Here is a 27325-nt window from a genome sequence, read left to right on the forward strand (position 1 = left end):
TTTTTTTGGAATCGGGTTTGTACCATTACTTTCACCAGTAGCTGCCCATGCCACACGCACTCATGCAACTCCATACTATCAAAGATGCAGGCGTCTGAACTGAGCGCTGATAACAATTTGGGTTGTCCTTGTCCTCTTTAGTCCGGGTGACATGGCGTCCCAGTTTTACTGTACTGTCTATGGTCAGTCTGCTTCACGCTGAATCACGCATGCGCAGTATCATCAGCTCCTCGGTTCTCAAATCGGACGCGTCCGACAGAAACGGTTCTCTGTTCAGTGTACTGCTGATCCGAAAACCGATGCAACCGGTTCTTGACTCGAGAACGAGAACCGCTCCAACAGTGGGCGTGTACGTTCGTTATCTGGCTCTGCTCGGTGTTCATCTTCAGTTGTCTCGTCACAGCAGTTCAGTCAGTGTACTGCTTGAGTAAATGAATTACTCCGGGATATTGGTTTATTTTGACTCAGAGGGAGTGTCAGCCACGTTAAAAAAATTAACAGCTTAAGTCATTTGTGGATTAATGCTTATTGGAGACACGAACCGTTTCAAGCTATTTAGTTCGATTTGGTGAACTCGTTCAACTGGTTCACTAAGAAGAACCGGTTAAATCGAACGATTCGTTCGCGAATCGGACATCACTATTCTGAACATAACAGGATACTGTGTAAAGTAAAGGTTCATATACATGTTGCAGTGCACACGGCTGTGAGTGTGGTGTAGTGACTACATTCATCTTCATAAAAAGACTGTGGGCTGATGTGTTACTTCCTAATTCACCCATTGTGTGAGTCTCGTCTCTTCTCTCACTCTCACTGTAATGGAGTTGTTCATCTTCATAGTGTTTCAGCTCCTGATGGAGGTTCAGTCTTACAGTAAGTGATCTATGTTGTTTAATGTTGATTAAATACTGTATGTCCACATTTGTAGTGAACAAAGTGTCATTGTCTAAAATATTTCAACTTGTTGATCAGTAGGCTACATGTGAACCTATCTGACATATTCATTTTGTTGTAGAATATTTTGTATTTAATCAGCAGTTGTTTTATTTGGATTTTTAGAACCCTAAATATGTGCCTATAAACATTTCACTGCGATTGCCTTGTGAATCTGGACACTGTTATGGTAGTGTTTTAGTAACTGGATCATTTGTCTTCAAACAGATTCACTTCCGAAACCCTTCATCAGTGTTAGTGATGATTATGTCCAGCTCTTCATATCATGTGAAATACCACTTTCAGTCAGAGATGATTTCATCTGTAGTCTCTACACTGAGGATGATGTTCTTCTGTATCAACGTGTCTCTCATTGGACTCAGTCTGTAGGGAATCTTTGTATGTTTTATGTAAGTCGTAGTGAACTCTTGACACGATCAGTGAACAGCAGACAGCTGTTCTGTGTTTATTCACTCAAGACTGAACCTGAGATCAGATCATCACACAGTGACACATACACCTTCAGAGACACAATGACCATCAGAGACACAATCACCATCAGAGGTAAGTTATCACTGTTATCTTTTTATTTTTTTAAATAAAAGCACATGATTAGAGACACCTATATAATTCTTATTAGCCAGTATGATTTATCATGTATGCCAGACGGATATTATGAAATGAAGGAGGATTGACCAATAAAAAAATGTGAAGTCAATACCTTCAACAAACAAACTAATATGAGAAATATGGAATGATAATATGTTTAATAATTCTGGATGGATATTTTTTTAGAAAGACGCTTTCAGTAGGCTGTACAACACTGAAAGAACAAATATACTAAATGTTGGAAAGCTTGAATGTTGTTGATCATAATCCCTGGGGCACCACAGACTCATTCAGAAACAAGATATTGACGCTGATTCTAGCAGCTGTGTGATGCTGCTGTCAGACACTGAATCAGTAGACAGCAATCTGTGAAGTCTCGATTCTAACACAGAAAAACTTTATTTTTAAATTCTTTTCAGACAAACACTAAAACCACAGTGTGACTTTTAAAAGTAAGTAATCTGATACATGTAGGAAAGAAAGGAAGAGCTGCTTCAGCTAATCATGTGATCATAGTTTAGAGGCAGAGAGCCAGTCTATGTCTAATACATATGGAAACTTGAAATCATCAAATCAGTTGCTAATATGGATATTTATGCTGTTGTTCAACCTCCAAAATTATATTACAAAAGGACTAAAAAGGACTGAAAGTTACGGTTTTTGCAATAGTCCAGAGTTATTATTATTATTATTATTATTATTATTATTATTATTATTATTATTTATATGCTCATGTGAACCAGTAATTAGGTGGTAAAGTTATAACATCACTAGTATGTTAAATGTGGTATTTTTGTACATGAAAGATTGTACCTTTAACAAACAAACTTTGCATAATGTAAAATGACTCCCTGTAATTCTGATAAATTGTCTCTGCAGCTTCAACACCAACCACCACTAAACATACGACTACAACAACAGCCATGAAAACCTGTGAGTAACCTCGTTTGTAAACCAGTTATTCTGATTCCTTTCTGAATGTCCTCAAAACAACAATCATTCTTTCAAATTTATGATTATTTGTTTAACATTTAAAATATGTTGCTGTAATTTTCACAATGTCTTTTTTTAGAAACTGGCCACTTCTGAAACAACATACAGTAAAATTGGTTACTAATAACATAGCAACATAAACATTAGTACATTAGTAACAAAGTTACTAATACAGTAACAGCATTTCTGGTTATTCTAAATTAAATTTGAGAAACAATGTTTTTCTGAAAAGTGACTCCCCTTGCGATGTTATTTTTACATTAGTAGATGTCCAATCCAAGACAAGCCTGCCAACCAGCAAAGCAAAGAAAACCCAGAGTAAGTTCAACCACTCTTCCTCAATGAGAAAAGTCACTGTGTAGAATGAATATGTTGGATTCAAGTCATATAAAAAAATACAGCTGGGATGCAGTTTTTTAAAGTTTAACTACACATTAAAAAAAATCTATCACACACAGAAAAAAAAAAAAATATGTTTCACAATAATACTCCTCTTTTCATCAACATGGTTATTGGCCGTTCACACAGAAAGTGATTTACATTCCATTGCACTATACTTTCCTATTGTTTTTTATATGTACCTGTAAATGCACTGGACAGATGTGCTTGACCATTGTGCTTGTGTCTCATGTCTTTTGCAGTGTCTTGCATATGACACGTAAAAACATGGTGCTCAATTTAAAATTCAACTTTAAAAACACTTCTTGAGGCCTTGCATTTTTTCCCATTCCATTTGCTGCTCCTCGAGTTTTTCAAAGCAAAAATATTTTCTGTGTGAATGGCCCCTAACAGCTACATTTACTGTATATTTACTGTACATAACTGCAATTTTCACAATGTATTTTCAGCAGCGTTAAATGTAATGTCCACTTCTGAAACAACAACATACAGTAAACCTGGTAAGTTACTAATAACAAATTTTCTGGTAATTCTAGACAATTTTAAATTTGAGAAATAATTCCCTTCTGAAAAGTGACTCCCCTTGCGATGTTCTTTTTACATTAGTAGATGTCCAATCCAAGACAAGCCTGCCAACCAGCAAAGCAAAGAAAACCCAGAGTAAGTTCATCCTCTCTTCTTCAATGAGAAAAGTCACTGTGTAGAATGAATATGTTGGATTCAAGTCATATTAAAAAATACAGCTGGGATGCAGTTTCAAAGTTTATTGGTACATGGTAAGTAAGCTGTAGCACACAGAGAATTAAATAAAGATGTGGTTCATGATTATGCTGCTTTTTTCAACATGGTTATTGGCCGTTCACACAGAATGTGATTTACATTGCATTGCACTATACTTTCCTATTGTTTTTTATATGTACCTGTAAATGCGCTGGGCAGATGTGCTTGACCATTGTGCTTGTGTCTCATATCTTTTGCAGTGTCTTGCATATGACACATAAAAACACGGTGCTCAATTAAAAATTCAACTTTAAAAACATGTCTTGAGGCCTTGCATTTTTTCCCATTCCATTTGCTGCTCCTCGAGTTTTTCAAAGCAAAAACGTTTTCTGTGTGAATGGCCCCTAACAGCTACATTTACTATTTACTGTACATTTACTGTACATAACCGCAATTTTCACAATGTATTTTCAGTAGCGTTAAATGTAATGTCCACTTCTGAAACAACAACATACAGTAAAACTGGTAAGTTACTAATAACAAATTTTCTGGTTATTCAAGATCATTTTAAATTTGAAAAATTATTCCCTTCTGAAAACTGATTCCCCTTCCCCACATAACAGTAACACCACTAACGCAGAGTGGTTCTGCATATCTAAGTTATTTAACAATGAACATTTTGGAGATTTCAAGTGCACAGAATCCAAATGTGAAACAATAGAAAATTCAGTTGTTTAGAGTTAAGAGTTTGTTTAGAGTTGTTTAGAGGGGAAGTCTTGGCCTAATGGTTAGAGAGTTTGACTCCTAACCCTAACGTGTGGGTTTGAGCCTCGAGCTAGCAATACCACGACTGAGGTGCCCTTGAGCAAGGCACTGAACCCCCAACTGCTCCTCGGGTGCTGCAGCATAAATGGCTGCCCACTGCTCCGTGTGTGTGTGTGTGTGTGTGTGTGTGTGTGTGTGTGTGTGTGTGTGTGTGTGTGTGTGTGTGTGTGTGTGTGTGTGTGTGTGTGTGTGTGTGTGTGTGTGTGTGTGTGTGTGTGTGTGTGTGTGTGTGTACACTTTGGATGGGTTAAATGCAGAGCATGAATTCTGAGTATGGGTCACCATACTTGGCTGTATGTCACGTCACTCACTCATTTCTATAGAATGTTCTGGTTGACCATTTCTCTGTCCTGACCATTGCCTCGTTGTCCGTGACTGCTCCACTGTAAAATGACATTATATTTTTAAATAACGCCAATATCTAGATACACAATGTATTAAATGGACAATAAATGAACAAATACTTATAATAAAACAGTCAAAGCATATATTAAATTATTTAGTTTGCTTAACATTCTATGCAAATTTAACCTTACCTAATTCAAGTAAACAAATCAAAGGCTTTAATGACATTCCCAGTATGTTTTAAACTTCATATATATATACAGTGTATATATATATATATATATATATATATATATATATATATATATATATATATATATATAGTGCTCCTGAATGCACTGTAAGTCGCTTTGGATAAAAGCGTCTGCTAAATGGTTAAATTTAATTTAATTTCATTTAATATATATATATACAGAATGAGTCTGAGAAGTGTCAAAGCTTGAAATGCACTAAGGTTTTATGACAAAGAGCTTATTCATCAAGGCCAACTTCTTTAAAGTTATTTGACTGGTTTAAATATTTCTGCATTGCTTCACAGATGTTTTGGTTAATAAACAACAGAAACAGGGAAATACAGAGGAAAATGAGGTATGTGTGAACACTGTCACACCCCAAAACCACATAACCCTCCATCATGAACAGAATACTAACACATTTGTTTCATGTGTGTCCTTTAGAATGTTTATCACCTGTACTGCACAATCCCTGACAAACCAGTTCACTCAAACACAGAAGATCACGTGTACAGTTTGGTGAAGATGCACTGATGAATCTCTGGTTTCATCATGTACAGCCATTCAAGTATCTTTACTTGCGCACAAATAGGTGTTTATTTACATTATTCAGTGTTTGGTATGAACTATACTGTGACCTCAGTGAATATCCAGAACATTTTCTCTGGCAAGCCTCACTAGAGCAATACTTCATTGTAAGAAGAGCTTGGGCATTCAATAAGAGCTGAACTAAAAATCTAACGATAAATTAAAATGTTTTACTTCTTTTCTGATGGAATTTGAACCATATGAAGATTTGAACTAAATATTTTTTTCTTCTTAGTATTCTGTATTACTAAAAAAAAAAAAAAATACAAATAAAAAAAAAAAATCTATGTTTAGATTAGTTTTTAACTTCTCCTTCCAGCTGATTACATCAGCGATGACAGAGAAAATGACTTGCATCCTGTTTTTAGTGAATCTTTAATTCCAGTATGTATTTAGCTTTAAAAAAAATTGCCTTTTTTATATTACCTTATTTTTTCTGAGAACTGTGATCCTTCCCACACACTGCTGTGCAGGTCAAATGGGCATCTGATGTTCCAAGCAAAAGACACAAGCACTTACTTACACCACTGATGATATCACTGAGTTTCCGCACATTTACAATGTTTTTTATTTTATTATTTTGATGATTCAGTAATTTTGAATGGATCCATATAGTATATACAGTCAGCTCAAGGCTGCTGGTATAGTGATTTTTGTCATCTCCATGTTGTTCTGTTTTGTATGACATGTTGACTTGTGTTTATTTGAATAATTAAAAAAAAGCTTTAAGCATTGTTCCCTTCACAAGTATCTGCTGCATTGTTTACATACATTGTCAATCATCACCATTCTTCTTCTTCTTCTTTTTTTTTAAATTTTTTTAACAGTTGAAAATAATGTTCTGGAATATTTTCATGAGTGGTTTGGTTTGCACAGTAGTCCTAAATTTATATAGACTCCTTTTATCATTTTGATATCTGGACTCTGGTCTCCAAGTGTCCTGTTTCGATTATAATTTTTTTTTTTAATCAAGCTGAAACATATTTAATTTTACGAATTTAAATATTTAGCTTTAAATATGCTTAAAGCCTGTAAAAGATTTATTTCAAATATTCTTGTTCATGCTCGGAGATATACACGTTGCATGTAAATGTTACAGTGCACATGACTGTGAGTGTGGTCTAATATGACCTGTTACCTTTGATCTACATAAAACTGCTTCAATGCATTAAAATGGTTTCCTGTGGTCCTGATCTGCCACTTCCTAATTCACACATTGTTTTGAGTTTTGTTTCTGTCTCTTTCACACTCGATGTAATGAGTTCTTCATTTTCAACAGTTTTTCTTTCCAGTCTCCTTATGGAGGATTCGCAGTCCTACAGAAAAGGATCTCTGCTTGTTTATTGTCTATTGTCATTTATAGTGAACAACGTTTCCCTAAAATATTCATATAATATGTCTGATCGGTGTGAAGGTTTATATATGAACACAAACACATGAACGACAACATAGCTGACATATTCATTTTACTTTATACTATAGTAAAAGTCATAATCAGATTTATTGTAAGTTTTAGAACATTGCTTGACAATGGCTAAACAAATGAAACAGTAGTGTGTAGCAGACAGTAACAAGTGCTAAAAAGACAACAGCACATATGGACAATAAATACTGACAATAGGTACTCCTTCAAGGTACCATACATACAGAATTGACAGTTAAATAAGTAGGTAATATATCAAATGTAGCAGCAGTGTGATGATTGGTTTTCTATGTAGGTGAATAGAGAATACAGAAACAGTTAGTAATATTATTAACAAGTGAATATGAATACCTATAGTATTGGACATGTTAAGCTGTCATGTACTTAGAAAATTGCTTCTGGTCGTGAATGCTCTCAGAGAGGATATTGGCCTTATGTCTCGCACTTATCGGTGTGTATGAGAGGTGAGCGTAGTTCCCTTGCGTACCATCTGGACTCAGAAATGGACTTCTTCTCACAACTATACAATAAAAGACAAGGCGGCTCACCTATGACATGTATGGAAATTTAATTTTTTAGGTCATTTCTGAAGATGTGTGGAAAAAAAGAGTCTAGAAACATTTTTTGTTTTCAGACTGTTGGCCCGCCATGATTTCTGTTCATATCTCTAACAAATAGAAAACATGCGCACAACAATGAGAGAATAGTCTAAAGAATGACATGTCTATATCATCATACAAGTATTAAGATTTCATTACAAGAGGATTTTTTCATGAGGTGTATTAAACCCAAATCCTAAACAAAGTATGCAGCATGTTATAAACATTTTCACACAAATAGTTAATAGTGACTTCTGTTTCATTTGTATTAATTTTTCTCTGTCAGTTATCTGATCAATGAACACTTATCTAGGTTCGTTTGATGCATTTACATGACTGCAAACAGTTGCCACCTAATAAAGTCACTATTTCCTGTCAATAATGTATTTCAGCACATCCTCTCTTAATAGTTTTCGAATATTATGATCAAGTCTTTTTCAAGTGTATATAATGTGTAACAGTGTGTTTTAGAGCACATTCTATAATGAGTGTATTACAATGCTTATTTACAAAACTACCTTCCTTCTTTTTAGCGTGAGTTCTATATTATGGGCGAGGGCTAGCACCATAATCTGTTCACTATGTTAAAGTTGTAAGACAGCTGTATACATGTGGGTCCTCCTGATGGCAATGGAAATACATTCCATATTCATAAGAAACTGACCACACAATGCATTTCCTTACTTCAGTCGTGAGAGTCTCATTCTGTCTCTTTTCCTCACACAAACGTAATATGTGTTGCTCACCTTCATAGTTTTTCTGCTCCTGTATGGGGTGAACAACTAGGAATTTTAAACTATGCCGACAGGCTGCGAAATCATACGTTTGGTTTGAAGGTGAACAAAAATTTAAAAAAGCACAATGTTTGTCTTACCAGTATCCTGATTCAAAACCAAACTAACACAGAAGAATGGATATTCCACTCAACAAGAAATAAACAAATAATGTTTTTTTTTGCCCGAGGAAAAACTGGTGGTGGGCGTCAGTTGGCCCCGTGGTTTTCCATTAGTGTTTGGCCTAGTCCTCTTGTTTGGACTCATCTGTCTGTGCGGTTTTGTTGCATGTAAGGATGGTAATATTTAATTTGTTTATAAATGCACAAATTTCAACAAACAAACAGAATAGCACGCAAAGTGATGTACAGGAATATAATGCAGCTTATTTTTTTCTGGGTAAAAAAAAAAAAAAAAAACCTTTCTTCTTTTTTTTCATGCACCAAATAAAAAACTTCCGTCTGTGATTTTATTTTTCTTATTTTTCCTTTTTTTCTATTTAGCAAAATATTTGTGTAGTCACAGAGTGCACCATAGATGCTTAGATTTACTTATCTAAATGATACTAGTAGTATAATGCATGAAACATGATGTCATAAACGAATCAATATTTGATTCTTAGCATTAAAGTGACGACCAATAATCACATATGAGCCCAATCAAGGAACTGGTTAGGACTAGTAGTGAGTCTCTGTGCATATTAAAAATCGTTAAGAATCATAAAGGTACTAAATATATTTCATAATAAGACTGTGCTGAAAGGAATTGACCTTAAACTATTGATTGTTATTAGGGTTGATTCTAGGAACCTGCAGCGGCATATTCTCTTGATCACCGTTCTGTACCAGCCACATCTCAGACCACCAATATCTTTAGGGAAGAGAAACATCATTCTCAAGAAATGATCTCAGATAAATTAAAAAGAACAGATAGCTAATCAGATGTTATAATCCAGAGTTCCTGGATAACCTAGAAATATCGTTTAGTACCCACAACTTCCTCAAGCCATTTCCCCCTTCAAGCCTTCAGAAGATCAATTATTATTAGCAACATTCTTCTCCTTAATTGAAGGTTCACAACCAAAGTTAAAAGAAGAATTTACCATAAACGTCTCATACAAAGTAGTGCAGAAACATAGGAAATAAAGCTCCCTATTCTGAGTCTCAGGAAGTCATTTACCAAGATCTTTTTTTCCCTTCTTCGTGTGTAGGGTGTAAAATTTTGCAGGCCAATCCAGAAGTCAAGCCATTTCTCTGGGGGTGCTGATTTTCCCTTTGGAAAATAAAAACAATACGATTTTTCAATTGTTTTTTTTTCTTTGTATTGTTAAAGAAACTAAGCTCTGTGACCAACAGAATAAATTGTTATGATTTATGTACAAATTGGGTATTTAATAAATCATCATACATAATCTTCACAAAGTAACCAATATATTATTTTTTTTTCAAATTTTTGAAGCCTATATATTTAACTCAACCGGAAGTTAAAAAGCTAAAAAAACCCATAGGCTATAAACAAGATACACCATGGTTGCATGACCTCAAAAAAAGGGGGGGGGGGTCACCATTAAAAGTGGCTGACAGCTCTTTCAATCGAATTTATTTAAAATTTAAAAAAAAAAAAAAAAAACATTTTTTCCCTGGAAAACAATTTGAGTTAGAGTATTCGCAAAAACATGATAAAAAACATAATGAGAAAAACAGCGAAAGCTTATAATTGAGTAGATGAGATTAAATCTTTTGTCAGAGTGATAACATTTCCCCCAACAATCGTTTGTAGCGACGATTTTAGCCACTTGTTATCAACCACAGAGTTTTTTTAAGGACAACCTAAAACTTTCTAACTAACGAAAGGCATCTCATTTAGGGGCTTATTTTATGTTGTAGACGAACACTGTGAAGATAATCTTTAGCTTGTGTGTTTGAAGCACAGATATATTTATAGAACTTTCTAACCCAAAAACCCATTCATAAATACCCATCAGGACAGTGCTAAACATGCTACCTCCTTCTCATGGGTTTTTGGCCTACAAAAAAAACATCATCCCTGCAGCACTCTATAACTCTCACATCTAATTTTCTAATGTTCTCATCCAATCATTGTGCATCATGGTTTTGGTACCCAGATAGTGCGTTCAATATCTTTGGGTGTAACTGATGTGGAAATAAAACATGTTTAGCATATACACACAACATTTTGAAACTTTAAGTGAAGCAATGTCACATTTGTCCTCTGGTTTTAGATGGTTTTCTATTGACTCTGTTTGACTCTCTTCATCATGCTGTTCTTTTAAAGGCCTCAAACACCCAGAGTCACATCAGGACAGCACACATTACGTCTGTAAATTTAATGTACCAGCCCTCAGGTAAGGAAGTGTTTCTTTGTCATATTCTGAGGAATCAAACTGTTTTATTTCTATTCACATAAGAGTTTTTTATATAGGCTTACTATAAAAACACACTGTGGTTTCACCACTCGAAACTTCCTGTCTAGTACAAAAGCTACATTTTACATGTTCACGTACAAGTGTTGAGAAACTTGGCTGCCCAAACACAGTGAAGTAATAGAGCGGAAGTTGGACAAATATTACATTCATCACAACACTGTTGCACATTATGAGTCTTAGAAGAGATGATTCTGTGTCAAAGTTTAAAATACATTAAAGTCTTATTTCAGACATTGTTTATCCAGGTTAGCACATGTTCTTTAAAGTGATATGACTGGTTTAAATGTTTCTGCACTACATTACAGATGTTTTGATCAATGAAAAACAGAAACAGGGAAATACAGAGGAAAATGAGGTGTATGCGAACACTGTCACACACCACACACAAATAATCACATAACTGTTCAGTATAAACGGAATACTAACACATTTGCTTAACATTCATTTCATGTGTGCATAATTTTAATATTTATTTTCAAATCATGTGTGCTGAGTGTTTTATACTGGATGCTGGCCAAAGAAGTGAGTTTTGGAAGGGTTTAAACATTAAAACTACAACCACCCTGTTTACATGGTCCATGGTTTTTTTACATTTCAGTTCAAAATTATTCCTCATTTACACAATTTTTTGTTAGCGATGATGATGTCCAGCTCATCATAGCATATGAAATCAGAGCTGATTTGATCTGTATTCTACAACAGACGTTAGACTCAAAGCAGATTGTCTGGAGAGCAACTTTTTATATTTTTATTTAAGTCGTAGTGAACTCTTCACACGATCAGTGAACAGCAGACAGCTGATCTGTGTTTATTCACTCAAAACTAAACCTGAGATCAGATCACTACGCAGTGACACATACACCATCAGAAAGAGAAATTGTAACCTGAAGCCATGGAGATTAATTGGTCAAAATATTGACATATAAAGTTATAAAGTTTAGTATTGTTATAAGCCCGTCTAGGATGAAGCTGTAACATAAACTGGAACAAACAATCCGTTGTACACTTTCATTTACAGGACCACAAGTGAAAGCACAACTTCAGGGGTGGGCAAACACCAAAACCACAAACAAACATCCAACAAACTCCTGACAGCAACAACAAAATTCTCTATCAAACCAACAAAGAAATAAACACATCAACAAACAACAATAAAGTCTACCATAACTCTATAAGCACACTATTGCAAACATGAAACACACTGAGCACAGCAGCAAGGTTACAACAATAAACACTGCACACAACAGGCAGTCAAGCCAGCATACACAAACAGAGCTAATAATAAGTAATAACTACATAATAATAACTACATAATAATAACTAATAACTACACCTCCTGACAGATGGAAACAACATCTCTTTTAACTTCCTCTGTGTGCTCCTCAAAACATGAATGACCTGTTTACTTTTTTCACTTGTTGCACCTCTATTGCTAAAGAGAAAAAATGAAATGTACAGAAAGATAGCATTTGTTCAGTATATAGCTGCTGAATTCATATACTGATCAGCAGGCCGACAGAATCTGTGGGGCTTTTTACCACATTTAGATTTTAGGGGAAATGAATGTAGCTGTTACATGTAGCTAAAAGCAACTTTAAATTAGCCAAAATATTAAATAAATATGCAAATTATCAACAACAACAAAAAAAAGATCATAGTTTTCTACTCATTTTGTCTGTATTATTTTTTTGTCTACTGTCCAGCTGATTAGATTTTTGCATGCAGCCCTTGTATCTCATAAACTGACCACTGACTGTAGAGCTGATAATTATTTGCATTAATACCTTTTATATTTAATAAAATATATAACTGATTTTTTTTTTTATTTTTTTTTTTTTTTACCTTGTCTATCTTTATAAGATTATTACTGGTACAGTTCTTTAAATAAAGGTTTTAAAACTGCATAATGGCATTCAACTCTCACGCTTTACATTTTCTATCTTTATATGGCAGAGATATCATGTGTGCTAATATGCCTTTTCAAATTTAACCTGTGGTTACAAAAGATGTTACATATGCCCTATGATCACAGTGCACACGGTTGAAAGTGCGGTCTATAAGTACACTTTCATCCACTTAAACAAACTGCACGATGTATTAAACGATTTCCTGTGGTCTACTGTAATAATAGTCTTATTGTGTGAGTTTAATTTTGTCTCTTTTCTCACTCTTGCTGCAATGGAGTTGTTCATCTTTATTGCTTTTCAGCTCCTTATGGAGGTTCAGTCCTACAGTAAGTGATTTATGCTTCTTAAATACTGTATGTCCACATTTGTCGTGGAAAAAAGTGTTGTTGTCCAAAATATCTCAGCATGTCTGATTCTTAAAGTGTGAACTTTTAATATGAATATACAAACATATGAATACAACCTGCCTGAAATTAATGTTGCTACTGAATTTTTCCCATATGTAACCAGCTGATAAAATCTGAAATATTAGCTTAACGTAGTAAGAGAATCATCATGTTAATTACTCTACTTGAGCTTTACATAATCAGAATATGATAAAATAGGATTAATATTTTTGTTAATGGAAATACATGCATATTATTTGATTGGGTCCAGCTCAGTGAAGATCAACTGTGAGACTCCAGCAGATGTTAGAGTGAATCAGTGTTATTTCTACACAAACAGAGAAGAGCAGAATATAAAAGTCAGATCATCATGTGAGCTCGAGCTCAGTGGTGCTGAAGTGCTCAGATGGGCAGGTGTAAAATCACCTGAATCAATCTACATTAACTGTTACTACACAATAAATGAACCAGGCATCGATAAACCATCATCTGATTCTCCTCCTGCCACAGTGACGGTTCTTGGTAAGATATTTCACTGCTGTTCTTCTGTCTTAGAAACTATTACGGCTGTTTTTTTAGTAACTGGATCATTTGTCTTCAAACAGATTCACTTCCGAAACCCTTCATCAGTTTTAGTGATGATGATGACCAGCTCTTCATATCGTGTGAAATACCACTTTCAGTCAGAACTGATTTCATCTGTAGTTTCTACACTGAGGATGATGTTCTTCTGTATCATCGTGTCTCTCTGTGGAGTCAGTCTGGAAAGAATCATTGTATATTTTATTTAAGTCATAGTGAACTCTTGACACGATCAGTGAACAGCAGACAGCTGATCTGTGTTTATTCACTCAAGACTGAAGTTCAAAAACCATCTGCTCATTCTGATCCAGTGACAGTAACAGTCCAGAGTGAGTTTTTTTATATGCATATGTTGAAATAACTGATTTATTTACAGCAGCAAAACTTAATCCTTTTTCTCAAAAACAAATGATTATACATCTACTTGTATTTGTCCCTTGTGTGATAGTCTCAACGGTGACCTCTGCTGGTAAAACTTTGACAACTGCCACAAAAACTAGTGAGTAACCATACATCTCAATATTCCTGTAGAGGATTTTTTGAATATTAATTTGCTGTTTATTTTGAATGAGTTGTCTAAACCAATGCTAGGTGGATGATTTTTTAAATATGTTTATCACATTATATGATTCTTTACAGCTCAGTTTTCTGATATTTTAATTGTGTATTACACTGTTGCAGCTGTTCCTCACACTGTTCACACTCACTCTGAAGGGTGTTCATTCACTTGCTACACAAAACTGCTATTCTGAATATTTGTAAAATCTAACACAAACCTCAAAATGTCCTCGTTTCGTGATCATATATTACGTACATAGTACATTGCTGTGAAAATGTATTTGCCCCCATCTTTATTTTTCTCTTTTTGTGTATATTTTATATTAAATAGTTTTAGATTTTCAAATGAAATACAACAAAGGCAACACATACAGTTTCTATTTTTATCGATTTATTAAAAAAAACCTGCAAACAGCAACAACTGCAACCAAACACTTCTGATAACTGGAGATTAATCTTTCACAGCACTAAATGTTTACTTAGGTTGCCTCTGTTTTATTGTTATTTTGTTTTTTAAATTTCTGAAGCAATTTTGTAAGGGATATGCACTAAAACAGAAGAAATCAGGATGGGGCAAACACCTTTTCACAGCACTGTATGATAATTCTAAAAATCTGAACATAATTTATCTGATTTAATACAATTATGCATATTCATTCCCTTATTGCAATATAAACATGGCTTAAATAATTACAATTAATATAATTTAATTATATATTTAATGTAATTAAATAATTTAAACTTTCTTCTGACAGGCTCATGGCTTTCAGTAGTGCTGGTTTTCACAGTTATTGGTTTATTTCTGTCTGGACTCATAGGATTCATCTGTCTGTGCCACTTTACCAGTAAGAACAATGTACAGGTTTAGTTGTACAGAACCTGATAAACTCCATGATATAGAAACATATGATAATAAAGTCTGTATCTCTGCAGGTTCTGCTGATGTTCTCACAGAGCTGAACTACACCTCCTGCCAGATAGAAACAACACCTCTTTTAACCTCCTCTGTCTGCCCCTCAAAACATGCAATACCTAAATAATTAAATTTCCTTTCGCTAAAGTATTAAATCTTAAATCTAATTTAGTCTATATGTACTTCTTTATTCAACTATTGTAACACACATTGCTTTTAACATACAGATGAATTCTAACAACAAAGTTGACAGGTGAACTGCAACAGTTTCAGAAAATTATCATAGTGTCCTACTGGTTTTGTCTGTTTTTTACTTTAAGATCAATGACCATCTGAACTGCTTGCTTTTGTCTGCATGGTTTTATGCATTTGCTTCCATATGATTATCAGATTAGATTTTTGCATTAAGGAGCAAAAGTGTACCTGATGAAGGGACCACTGTGTCCAGCTGTGTGTATAAAATCATTAACCTATTCACTATTGTATGCAATAAAAAATGAAGATAAACCTGAACAAAGATGAGTGTGAGGTGTGTATACATAAAGACATAATATAGATTTTGCTTACTTGGTGGGACAGCAGTTAAGAGCAGCCTAATTGCTTTACTGAAGAAAAGGATGCATTGATGTGGTACTTGAGTTCAGAAAGTGAATCGTGTTGAACCAAAAGCTGCTTTGGTTTGGGGAGTCAGACTGATTCAAAGTTGTAAGTTCTGAGTTTGTGAGTCTTTTGAACTATTCATTTAAAGGACCAACTCATTAGAGTCATTTGTTTGTGAATCCTACAATTGCAAGCACTGGGTGAAACACTGGTGAAATTTCTAAATCAAAGTTATGTCCACCTAAAACCTTTTAATTAAACATGTGACCCACTGTACTAGAGTAAATGTTCACTAACATGTTACAGTGAACACAACTGTGAGTGTGGTCTCATGCTCATGTTCATCTTCTTCATAAAACGGACTGCACAAAGCATACGGTTTCCTGTGATCTGATGAGTTACTTCCTAATTCACTCATTTTGTGAGTCTCTATTCTCACACTCGCTGTAATGGAGTTGTTCATCTTCATAGTGTTTCAGCTCCTGATGGAGGTTCAGTCTTACAGTAAGTGATCTATGTTGTTTAATGTTGATTAAATACTGTATGTCCACATTTGTAGTGAACAAAGTGTCATTGTCTAAAATATTGATCATTAGAGCTGTAAGTGAACCTACCTAAGATTTGCAGCAAAATATTTTACTTATAATCAGTAGTTGTCTTATTTAGGTTTTTATAACCCCAAAATATAGTGATTGATCTGTTTTGGGTTGTTTCAGAATCTCCTACTGTAAAAGTATCTCCAGATGTCATAAGAGAGTCCAGCTCAGTGAAGATCAGCTGTGAGACTCCAGCAGATGTTAGAGTGAATCAGTGTTATTTCTACACAAACAGAGAACAGAAGAACATAAAAGTCACTTCATCATGTGAGCTCGAGCTCACTGGTGCTGAAGTGCTCAGATGGGCAGGTGTAAAATCACCTGAATCAATCTACATTAACTGTTACTACACAATAAATGAACAAGGCATCAATAAACCATCATCTAAATCTCCTCCAGCCACAGTGACGGTTCTTGGTGAGATATTTCAATGCTATTCTTCTGTCTTAGAAACTGTTACTGCTGTTTTTGATAACTGAATCATTTGTCTTTAAACAGATTCACTTCCGAAACCCATCATCAGTGTTAGTGACGACCAGCTCTTCATATCATGTGAAATACCACTTTCAGTCAGAGCTGATTTCAACTGTAGTCTCTACACTGAGGATGATGTTCTTCTGTATCAACGTGTCTCTCTGTGGAATCAGTCTGGAAAGAATCGTTGTATGTTTTCTGTAAGTCGTAGTGAACTCTTCCCACGATCAGTGAACAGCAGACAGCTGATCTGTGTTTATTTACTCAAGACTGAACCTGAGATCAGATCACCACGCAGTGACACAATCACCATCAGAGGTGAGTTATCATTATTATGATTTTTTTCATGAGCACATTTAATGATTAGAGATGCCTATATAATTATGTAGCCAGATTTATTATGTAGGATATTATGAAATCTTGGAGGACGATTGATCAAAAAGAAAATTCAGTCATTATATGAATCAGTGTATCAGACACTGAATCAGTAATCTGTTAACTCTACTTACTGAGAATAACTTGTAGGTCCTTTTCAGACAAGTACTAACCACAGTGTGACTTTGATAAGTGAACAATCTGATACATTTAGACAGGAAGGAAGGGCTGTTTGAGCTAAACATGATCATAGTTGAGATCTCATACAGCCAGACTATGACTGACAAATCTATGGTAACTCATTTTTAAAATGTAATCCATGAGAGGAGAAACTGAACAAAAAGTGATTTTTTTTGTAAAATATTATTAAATACTTCAAAATGTTCGTTATAAGTTCTTCTCAATATGTTCTGCATTACCTTTTTAATTCTGTGACTACAAAAAGAAAAATAAATAAATCATGGAAATCAGAAGTATTTTAATTAAAGTAACAATATGCTCTATATAAGCTCTTCATGTACCATACTTATAATGACTTGATTATGATTTTTACACAGCAACAATAAAATGAACAGGATGCAAATAAAGAGCCATTGCTCAGTGATCGAGAGTTAGTTTACATGAGTGTAAATCAATATTAAAAGTGTTGCTAAGCTATTATTGTATACATTTTTGTATCTAACACCATCAAACACACAGAATTCAACAAATTTTACATTACAAAAGAACTGAATGTTAAGGTTTTTGCAACTTTCAGAAGAGTCACATGTTTCTAATCTGAGATCTCTCTAAACACATTATCATTTTTTGTTCATTAGATCTTCCTCAGGCCAAGTTGAGAGCGTCTGCTTCAGTTATTCTGGAAACAGACACATTTGAGCTGAGCTGTGAGAATACTGAAGATCTGAAGATGGAGAAGTGTTTCTTCAACATAAATGGAAGAGAAAGTAACTCAAAACAGAGCTCATCATGTCAGCTCTCACTCACTGGATCTCAGATCAGTGTTTGGTCTGGAAGTCAGAGTTCATCTATGAGAATAAGCTGCTTCTACACTGTGACTTTGTCACAAGTTCAAAAACCATCTGCTCACTCTGATCCAGTGACAGTAACAGTCCAGAGTGAGTCTGTTAATATACTCATGTGAACCAATATAGAGGTGATGTGAAGTTACATCACCAGAATGTGTCATATGCTCTTTTTCATATTTGAAGGACCTGTACCTTCAACTAACAAACTTTGCTATAAAGATTGCAAATCATGCAAATTTGCCCTGATAATGTAATAATATAATAAATATATATAATAAATAATGTAAACTGACTCCCTGTAATTCTGATAAATTGTCTCTGCAGTTTCAACATCAGCCATTGAACATACGAGTACAACAGCCATGACAACCTGTGAGTAATTTAATTTCTAAATCATTTTTATTCGTACTCCATTCTGAATGTCCTCAAAACAAAATTCACAATGTTTTTTCAACAGCTTTAACTGTAATGTCCACTTCTGAAACCACAACATACGGTAAAACTTACTGATTTACAACTTACAAGTTACTGATAACACATTTTCTGATTATTATTTAAGATTATTTGAGATAAAATCTGAGAAAAGATTCCCTTATAACAAGAGATTCCCCTTGCGATATGCTATTTTTATATTAGTAGACCATCATTCCAAGACAAACATTCCAACCAACACAGCAAAGGAAAAAATGTGTAAGTCATCAATAGTAAAACTCTGTCACTGTGCATACATGCATCATACATATGAATTCTTCTTCAGTATCACACAATATACAACTTCATTAAAAAAAAAAAGATTATTTTGGATCTGTCTTCCACAGTTATCTTTTTTTATTATTATTGGTACAACGTTTAGTTCAGAACAATATAAAGAAATATATGTATGCCAGTGTTTGGTTTGTTAAATACAACTTGAGATGTTCTCACTGCAGTTTCAACATCAATATACCCTCAAAAAACTTCACAACTGGACACTGTCATTTCCTCATCTGAAACCCCAGTGTACCACACAACAGGTAATTTACTGCATCTTTTCTAAATATAAGTATTATGCCATATATAGGGAAAATTCTTCTTTTTATGCAACTTCATCAAATACTGAAACACTGCTGTATAAAATCCTCATTATGCATCAGTCAAGTGTGATTTTATTTGAGGTATTTTCTGATGCTGATTGTCCTCATGTTTACATTTCAGTGGTTCATACTAAAGGTCCACCCTCAACAACATACAAAGGTATTTGTCTTTTTCTTTCATATTTGAAATTATTTGACCATTACATTTTTTTCAGATCTCTGCAGAAAATTTACTTCTTTCCATACCAAAACAAACAAACAAACAAAAACAAACAAACAAACAAACAAACAAACAAACAAAAACACTACATATACTTACAGTTCTTTCAGCTATCACTTATATTGTGAGGTGGACTAATGTATCTACAGTAACCATATTAAACATCATAATACACATGAACATGGATTAAAGTGTTGGTTTTGTTTTGACACAGATCTATGGTTTATATTGCTGGTTTTCACTGGTGTTGCTGTCATTTTGTCTGGACTCATGGGACTCATCTGTCTCTGCCGGTTTGCAAGTAAGTATTTCAATGTCAATTTATTTATAAAACAACAGATAGTCAGCCAAAGTGATGTACAGGAATAAAAACTGAATACATAATACTGATTCTCATTGTTTTCTAGGTAAACAAAGAACAAAACGGTAAGTTTTATATTCATTCAATTTAGTAGTAGGCCTATATGTTTGTTAGTAGTCTATATTGTAGTCCAGGAGCTGTATGTGTAAATGTTTAACTTCTTATTTGATATATGCATGTATGAAAAATCTATAAAACCTGATGTGCCCAGTCAAGGAATTGGTATGGTGAGTGTCACCATAATATTAACTATAAATACTTATATTAAACCATAATTAATACGACATTGCTTGACGTATACTAGACCTTAACTACTGATTATGTTATTTAGAGCTGTTCTGGACCTGCAGAGGCATATTCTCTGGTCACTTCTGTACCAGCCACATCTCAGCCCTTGTCTGAAGGTAAGAGAACATCATTCTCAGGCAATAATCTCGGATAAATTAAAAACATAGTAGCTAATTGGGGTGGGCGATATAGCAAAAATATAATATCATGATTTTTTTTATTTCTTTTTTTATTCTTATTGAAGCAGCTATGTTAAAGTTGTTCAGTCAAGAGCAGTGAGTGATTTTTCTCTTTGTGTTTTGTTGTTTTATGAACATTAAAGTGAATTTTCACTTTAAATTTTCATTTGTGGATCAAATGAAAATTCTGTCATAATTTTCTCACTCAAGTTGTTTTAAACCTGAATGAGTTTCTTTCTTCTGTTGAACATAAAAGTTATTTTGAAGAATGTGGGTAACCAAAGAGTTGCTGGTCCCCAGTGACTTCCATAGTATTTTGTTTCTCCTACTCTCAAAGTCAATAGCCACGTTTCCACTGTCGGGCCAAAAGCGGGCGTGCTAGTGTGTGCCAGGGTCAGTCGCGTTTCCACTGTCACTTCCGACGCTTGATCGTGCCTCGTCGGTGCTTCCTCGGGGCTAGCGGCCAGGGTTTTTTGGCCCGATGAAAACCTTGGGCCAAAGTGGGCCAGCTGGGGCTAGAGGAGTGGTTATGAACAAAGGCGGAGTTTCTCCGCATCTGGACAGCGTCAGCATCGCGGATCATTTAAGAAAGCTAACAGCTATAACACCAGCATTAAAAACTTTTTAAAATAAGTTGAGCTCAAAACTCACTTTCAGTCAGCAGCGAGTGTTTGAAATAACTCGACCCGATCCGATGTGGATTATAATCACCATAAAAGGCAGAAATATTTATAAGCGATGCAAAAGAATATGCACGCTAGGTATTAACGTTCCCATAGTAAACATGGTAACGTTAAACGTGACCATTTGAAGAAATCAGACGTCAGTTTCTTATTCTCTATCACAATCATGTAGTAACATATTTTATCTGTCATAAGTTTAGTCTCGAGAGTTTAGCTCCACGTAGCCTATGTCATAAAAATATAATAATGGTTTTTGTTCGGGAGCTTTTATAAAAATAGAGAAATTATCATTCATTCTAAATGTGATGTATGTGACTACAAATAAACAGAAACAACCTCGACTGGATAAGCAGGCTATTTTCATAACGCTTCAGCGTTAAAAATAAATAAATAAAATAGAAATACATTTATTTCTGGGACAAATTTTTAAGCCTGATAAATTAATTCATTATGCTAAATGTATCACTTATAGTAAAACATTGATGCTTTTGAATTTAAATATTTAACAAAGCATGCAAACATAAGGCCGCTGTTATTGTGTTCGTTTTGTGATCACGCATGTTCCAGTGACTTATTTCTTATTAGTTTTCTGATAACTTCTGTCTGTTGGTGAAATGATTGGATTGCATGACATTGTTCCTGAGAGGCGTGTAAAGGGCGGGTTTTAGTGAAGCGCAGCGGAGCTTCAGGCCCGACGGTGGAAACGCAGCGCTATTTTGGCCACATGCTACTGGCCCGAGGCTATTAGCCCCGCCCGGCCCGTTTTAAGCCCTGGCTCACACTGGCCCGACAGTGGAAAAGTGGCTAATGAGGACCAGCAACTGTTTGATTACCCACATTCTTCACAGAATGTTTTCTTTTGGGTTAACTGTCCCTTTAATGACTAGCGGCAGTATGTTTAGTACTGTCATTTTAAGACCTGCACGCATCTAATATACAAGCACGCATCCATTTCTCTCAACTGTTTACTTTCACTTAAACATAACCAAATACAGAGTTCTGGCATGAAACTCTGATTGTGCAGTCTGATAGGTCTGTCTCAATCTGATGTAATGACATCTTTATCACATGGCACAGCTGATTGGTTCTCTCCCTCATTTATAGCCAACCAACTAACTTCCCAACAAACAAACAAATAAATAAATATAGCCTTAAGCAATAAATCCAGCTTCATACACAAACCCCCCCACCCATCCCCAACTCCACCTGTATATATCTGCTACGAGGTGATTCATGTATGCTATGGGGTTATTTCATGTATGTTATATTTGCAGCAGCAATATTTCTTACATGCTCACAGCAGCATGTTGTGGGTCTATTGGCAGAAGCAAGTCTTGATACATCAGCAGCATCAGCAGATAACCTTGTGTTTTTGACAGTATTAGCACAATCAGACGCGAAAGATAACATAGTCCAGTAATCATGCAGGCTTTTTAGTGTGCATGTCAGAAAAGGATGCAAATGAAATGTTTAACCTGCAAGGCTAGCACATGCAAATAATGTACTTTTGTGATTGCAAATAAGTGCAGTGCCCCATGAGTGTAACTCTACCGCTGAGTGAACATTTGATGTGAATGTATGTTGTGTTGTATAGTACGAGACAGAGGCACCAGAACTGCAACTGATAGAACATGCACTGTAGCACGATACTACAATATTTCTTCAAAAGCAGATCGTGGAGACATTTTAATCATACACAATCAAAAATCGTGATTTCACACAACCCTAGTAGCTAGGGGTTGGACGGTTCAACGTTTTCACGGTTCGGTTTGTATCACAGTTTTAGGGTCACAGTTTCGTTACAGTTCGGTATGTGCTATGTTTATGGAAAAACTTTCAAATAAAAATAAAGAAAATAAGAATATTCTATCTAACTACATGCAACAGCACAAATAAATAAAATACAGTACAAGATACAAATAAAATAAACAGTGATTTTCAGTTTTTTTTAGGTAGGTCTATCATTAGTTTTAAGGTACAGAAATTGAATAAAGTAATCAAATGTAAAACAGCATTGCATATTTGACTGTATAATTTAAAGATTAATCTTTATTAAATTACAAAAGCTATTCAATCAAGAGCAGTGAGTGATTTCTTTGTTGTTGCTGTTGGATTAATATTAAGAATATCACTTTAAGAGAATGCACTGATCCAGTGCACTGATACTGTACGTTCAGCGGGCTGTCTGCTATATGATACTTATCAAGACGGGCATTTTGACATAATTGTTGTGTGAATTTGTCCATTCAAACACAATACTTCAAAAAGAGGTTAATATTTGTGCATTCTGAGATGCGGGTTTGCATGAGAGCACGCACAAATCTTTTCACTGCTCGCACGAGCTCGCGTCCTCTGGCTCTTAAAGGGTTAGTTCACACAAAAATGAAAATTCTGTCATTAATTACTCACCCTCATGTCGTTTCAAACCCGTAAGACCTTCGTTCATCTTCAGAACACAAATTAAGATATTTTTGATGGAATCTGAGAGCTGTCTGACCCTGCATAGACATCAATGCAACTGAAATGGATTATTTTACAGATCTCCTTGCTACGTTTCTGGACTTGGGAACATTTTAGTTGCATTGCTGTCTATACAGGGTCAGACAGCCATAATACAACAAAAAAAACTTAATTTATTTTCCTAACATAAACGAACGAATTTCTTACGAGTTTGAAACGACATGACGTTGAGTAATTAATGACAGAATTTTCATTTTTGGGTGAACTAACCCTTTAAATGTTTAAACTGGCAAAGCTAAAATGAGTTTAGTTTAAACACAGATATCAACGTGTGCTGTTCAGGTCTTACCTGTGTGTGCGCTATCAGCACCTTGGGTGATGAATGACTGCTCATATTCCAGCATACAGCTGAAGAATGAATGGTTTGTCAAGGTTTTTTTTTTTTTCATCACTGTTGTTGTCATGTACTGGGAAACCAGAATGCACATCCATCAACAGAAACATACATTAGCCGAACCCTGTTTTTTTTTTTATGTGTTATTTATAAGAAACCATATTACAGATGCGTGGTCAGATTTAAGTATTCCCTCTACAAACAAACAATTCCACTGGCTTTTAGATTATTGCAGAAAATAAGCTCTATTATCAACAAAAGTTTGATTCTTGCACATTTTGTTCCACCATGGTCGCATGACTTCGATGTCACCACCATTAAACTTCTGACCAGGGGCGTCGCTAGAGCTTTTTTACTGGGGCATGAGCCCCAGTAATACAGCTGTGCCCCAGTAAAATATTACTGATGATGCTTATTTGTCAGTGGGATTGACGTATACCAACATGAAAATAATTTTCTCTGATAATCTTTCAGCAATCAAGTCATATGTTTTCTCTATCCGTTGTTTAGAATCACAACTAGTCGTGCCAGATGTACGAATGAATTACTCTTTTTAACTAATCAGTCAAATGGGTTTGCAAAAAGTCTGAAAGTGTTCACAATTTAGTTTGATTCATGTGAACAGTTCACTCACACACTGGATCGTTTGCAGCGGTTTCTCACACTTCAATAGTAAAGGGGAAATTTTATAAGAATGGAACAAAACGATCGCTGGATGAGGTGGAGATTTACCTACAATTCATTGTTATAAAAAAACTTTTCTTCTATCATTTGTCATTGACGAAGCTGCTATTTAATGCACGTGCAGCTTCTGAACGACTCTGTGATGAAGGTAAAGACCATGGGTGGAGCTTGTGTAAGGCTGGGCAAGCTTAGCCTTCCGCTGGCCACGGGTCAAAAATGAATGGTGGCTTGGGACAAAAATGCCTAAAAATGCACAATTAAATTATATCAATTACGGCTCTTGCGAATAAAATTAAAATTAATTGAAAAGTGTTGATTGCGGCATTAAATTAAGATCTGCTAATGTTGCTAATCATATTTCTTTTTACATGTTTTCAGTTTTGTTGTGACTAAATTCTGCTCTCTCACGAATTCTCTCATCATAAACAACATAGTGCAGATTTACATACGATAAAAGTAAGATTCGTTTATCATACAGTGTAGACAGCTTTAGTGATTATAATCAGAGTTTTTTTGGGAGAGCTTAACTCAAGCTAGACTTATGTTTTTTTTTTTTTTTTTTTTTTGATAATGTAAATGTTCTTTGCTCGCCTTCTCTGTAATTTATACACTTCACAAATAAAAAATGAAAACAAAACATCATAATCAGAAACTTACAATATTTTTTATTACATTGTCATTAAGTTAAATACAAATTCAGTCTTATGACATGACACCCATATCTGGTACTTGCCTAAAAAGACGGGTTTATAATGTGCGGAGTTAATAGATTACAACAACACTGTACAAATTTAAAACCAACACTTTATTTAGTTCACCCTGCACCTATATGGATAAGACCATTTATAGTTATTTATATCCAAAGCAGGATTAAAAAGGAGTGTCAAAATATGGGCAAAAATTTTTTTAATGGGGGGGCCTGTGCCCCAGTACTGATGAAAGGATTGAAATACCCCTGCTTCCAACAAATCTTTATTTAAAAAAACATTTTCCCTGAAAGGTTTAGTTTACAAGAGCAAGATTATAAATACAATGAGGATGTAAAAGCAGATTAATTACTACTCATTAGTCTGCTTTTACATCCTCATTGTATTTATTTATGTTTACTGTCTAGTGTGTCTTTTTTAAGATACATAAAACTTGTTTTAAAAAAAGAAATATCACAAAGGGGTATTATACTATATTATTGCTGTATTGTATATTGTAAAATAACATCTACCAAAACCCATTCAAAAAAAACCCACTGACTTCAGGACGACAGAATCAAGTGCTAAGATGTTAAAGGTTGGAATACACTTCCTGACTTTTGCTTAATTTTTGTAAGTGTATGATCATTTTTCAGCTTCAGTCTATGATTCCATCCAATCTGAGGATATCAAATGTTAGTTTGAGCTGATTTTAGAATATATATTGCTTTCATTTATCATGCGTCTCCTAGCAACAAGGCACGTGTTTCTGCATTGCATTACAGATGTCCTGGTCAATAAACAACAGAAACAGGGAAATACAGAGGAAAATGAGGTATGTTTGAACACTGTCACACCCCAAGCCCACATCACCGTCCATCATCAACAGAATACTAACACATTCAATCTTGCATGTGTTTTCTGTCTTTCTTTCTTCTTTCTTAAGAATGTTTATCACCTGTACTCCACAATCCCTGACAAACCAGTTCACTCACATGCAGAAGATCACATTTACAGTTTGGTGAACATGCACTGATGAATCTCATGTCTGTGATTATTATGTACAGTACAGCCACTATACTGTAAATAAAATATCTTTAATTGCAGATGAATAAGTGTTTTATTTTCATTATTCAGTGCATGGTGCGGAATATACAGTGACTTCAGTCTGTGGCAAGGCCCACTCCAATACCAAGAACAGCTAATTGAGCATTCAATAAAGGCTGAACTTTCTGAAGTAATCATAAATCTTTTGAACTAGATTTTTTTTTTCCCTCCTATATATATATTTAGACTATCAGTTTTTCAAAGTCCATCATGTGTCTATAGCTTCTTAATGATCTTAATGGTTGATCAATTAATCATTTGGTATGGCTATAGATTTCTACAGATACAGATTCTACAGTATATAGTTTCCATATAACTTGTTACTGATACAGAAAACTAAATGTAAAAAATTATTTTTTCATTATACTGTAAGTGATATATCTTAGATGGTTACCACTATGTTCAAAGAGTGCATGTGTGTGTGTGGTCCTGCCTGGTAAACCCTAACAGTGTGGGGACATTTTTTGGTGACAAACTGAAGAGATACCGGATTTTATGCCAGTTACATAAGTTAGGTAATGTAAGTGTATTTTCTAATGTGGCATCTGTAGCCTGAGTTACTGTAATTATTTCAGCAACAAGGGTGATTTGAAACATATCTTGCATTCATTATTTGCTATTAAACTAACTGACTTTTAAAAGGACTAAACTGAAAGAAGATCATACTGTAACATATCTGAACATTCATTAAAACAATGTTTTTTTTCTATATTTCTACGTCTGTATTATATTGCATTATTTAATTTTGTTTTTCTTATATTAGTGTTATATTTCATAATTCCTATGTATGTCTGCACTATCATGTATATTTGCATTATGTCTGTACTTTCTTCTGCACTGGAAGCTCCTGTCGCCAACACAAATTCCTTGTGTGTGTAAATATAC

General features: G+C 34.7%; 1 protein-coding gene across 9 annotated transcripts; it reads left to right on the forward strand.

Annotated features, from left to right (window-relative positions):
- The first annotated feature begins 524 nt into the window (after window positions 1-524).
- On the forward strand, window positions 525-26399 carry LOC109087120. 9 transcript variants are annotated; one of them, XM_042766698.1, is made up of 13 exons: window positions 528-873; window positions 16549-16845; window positions 16927-17220; window positions 18096-18395; window positions 18630-18677; window positions 18763-18801; window positions 18942-18995; window positions 19235-19318; window positions 19500-19538; window positions 19813-20186; window positions 20291-20363; window positions 26119-26168; window positions 26280-26399. In XM_042766698.1, the coding sequence occupies exons 1-10, from the start codon at window positions 819-821 to the stop codon at window positions 19965-19967; spliced, it is 1365 nt and encodes a 454-aa protein (XP_042622632.1). In that variant the 5' UTR covers window positions 528-818; the 3' UTR covers window positions 19968-20186; window positions 20291-20363; window positions 26119-26168; window positions 26280-26399. The 9 variants fall into 9 exon arrangements, with proteins under 9 accessions (XP_042622639.1, XP_042622636.1, XP_042622637.1 ...); XM_042766697.1 differs by lacking the exon at window positions 528-873 and adding an exon at window positions 16193-16336; XM_042766699.1 differs by lacking the exon at window positions 528-873 and adding an exon at window positions 16193-16336 and having other exon boundaries at window positions 18945-18995.
- Window positions 26400-27325: the final 926 nt, after the last annotated feature.

The sequence above is a fragment of the Cyprinus carpio genome, chromosome A11 (genome assembly GCF_018340385.1).
Source record: "Cyprinus carpio isolate SPL01 chromosome A11, ASM1834038v1, whole genome shotgun sequence".
In the NCBI taxonomy this organism is placed as follows: Eukaryota; Metazoa; Chordata; class Actinopteri; order Cypriniformes; family Cyprinidae; genus Cyprinus; species Cyprinus carpio.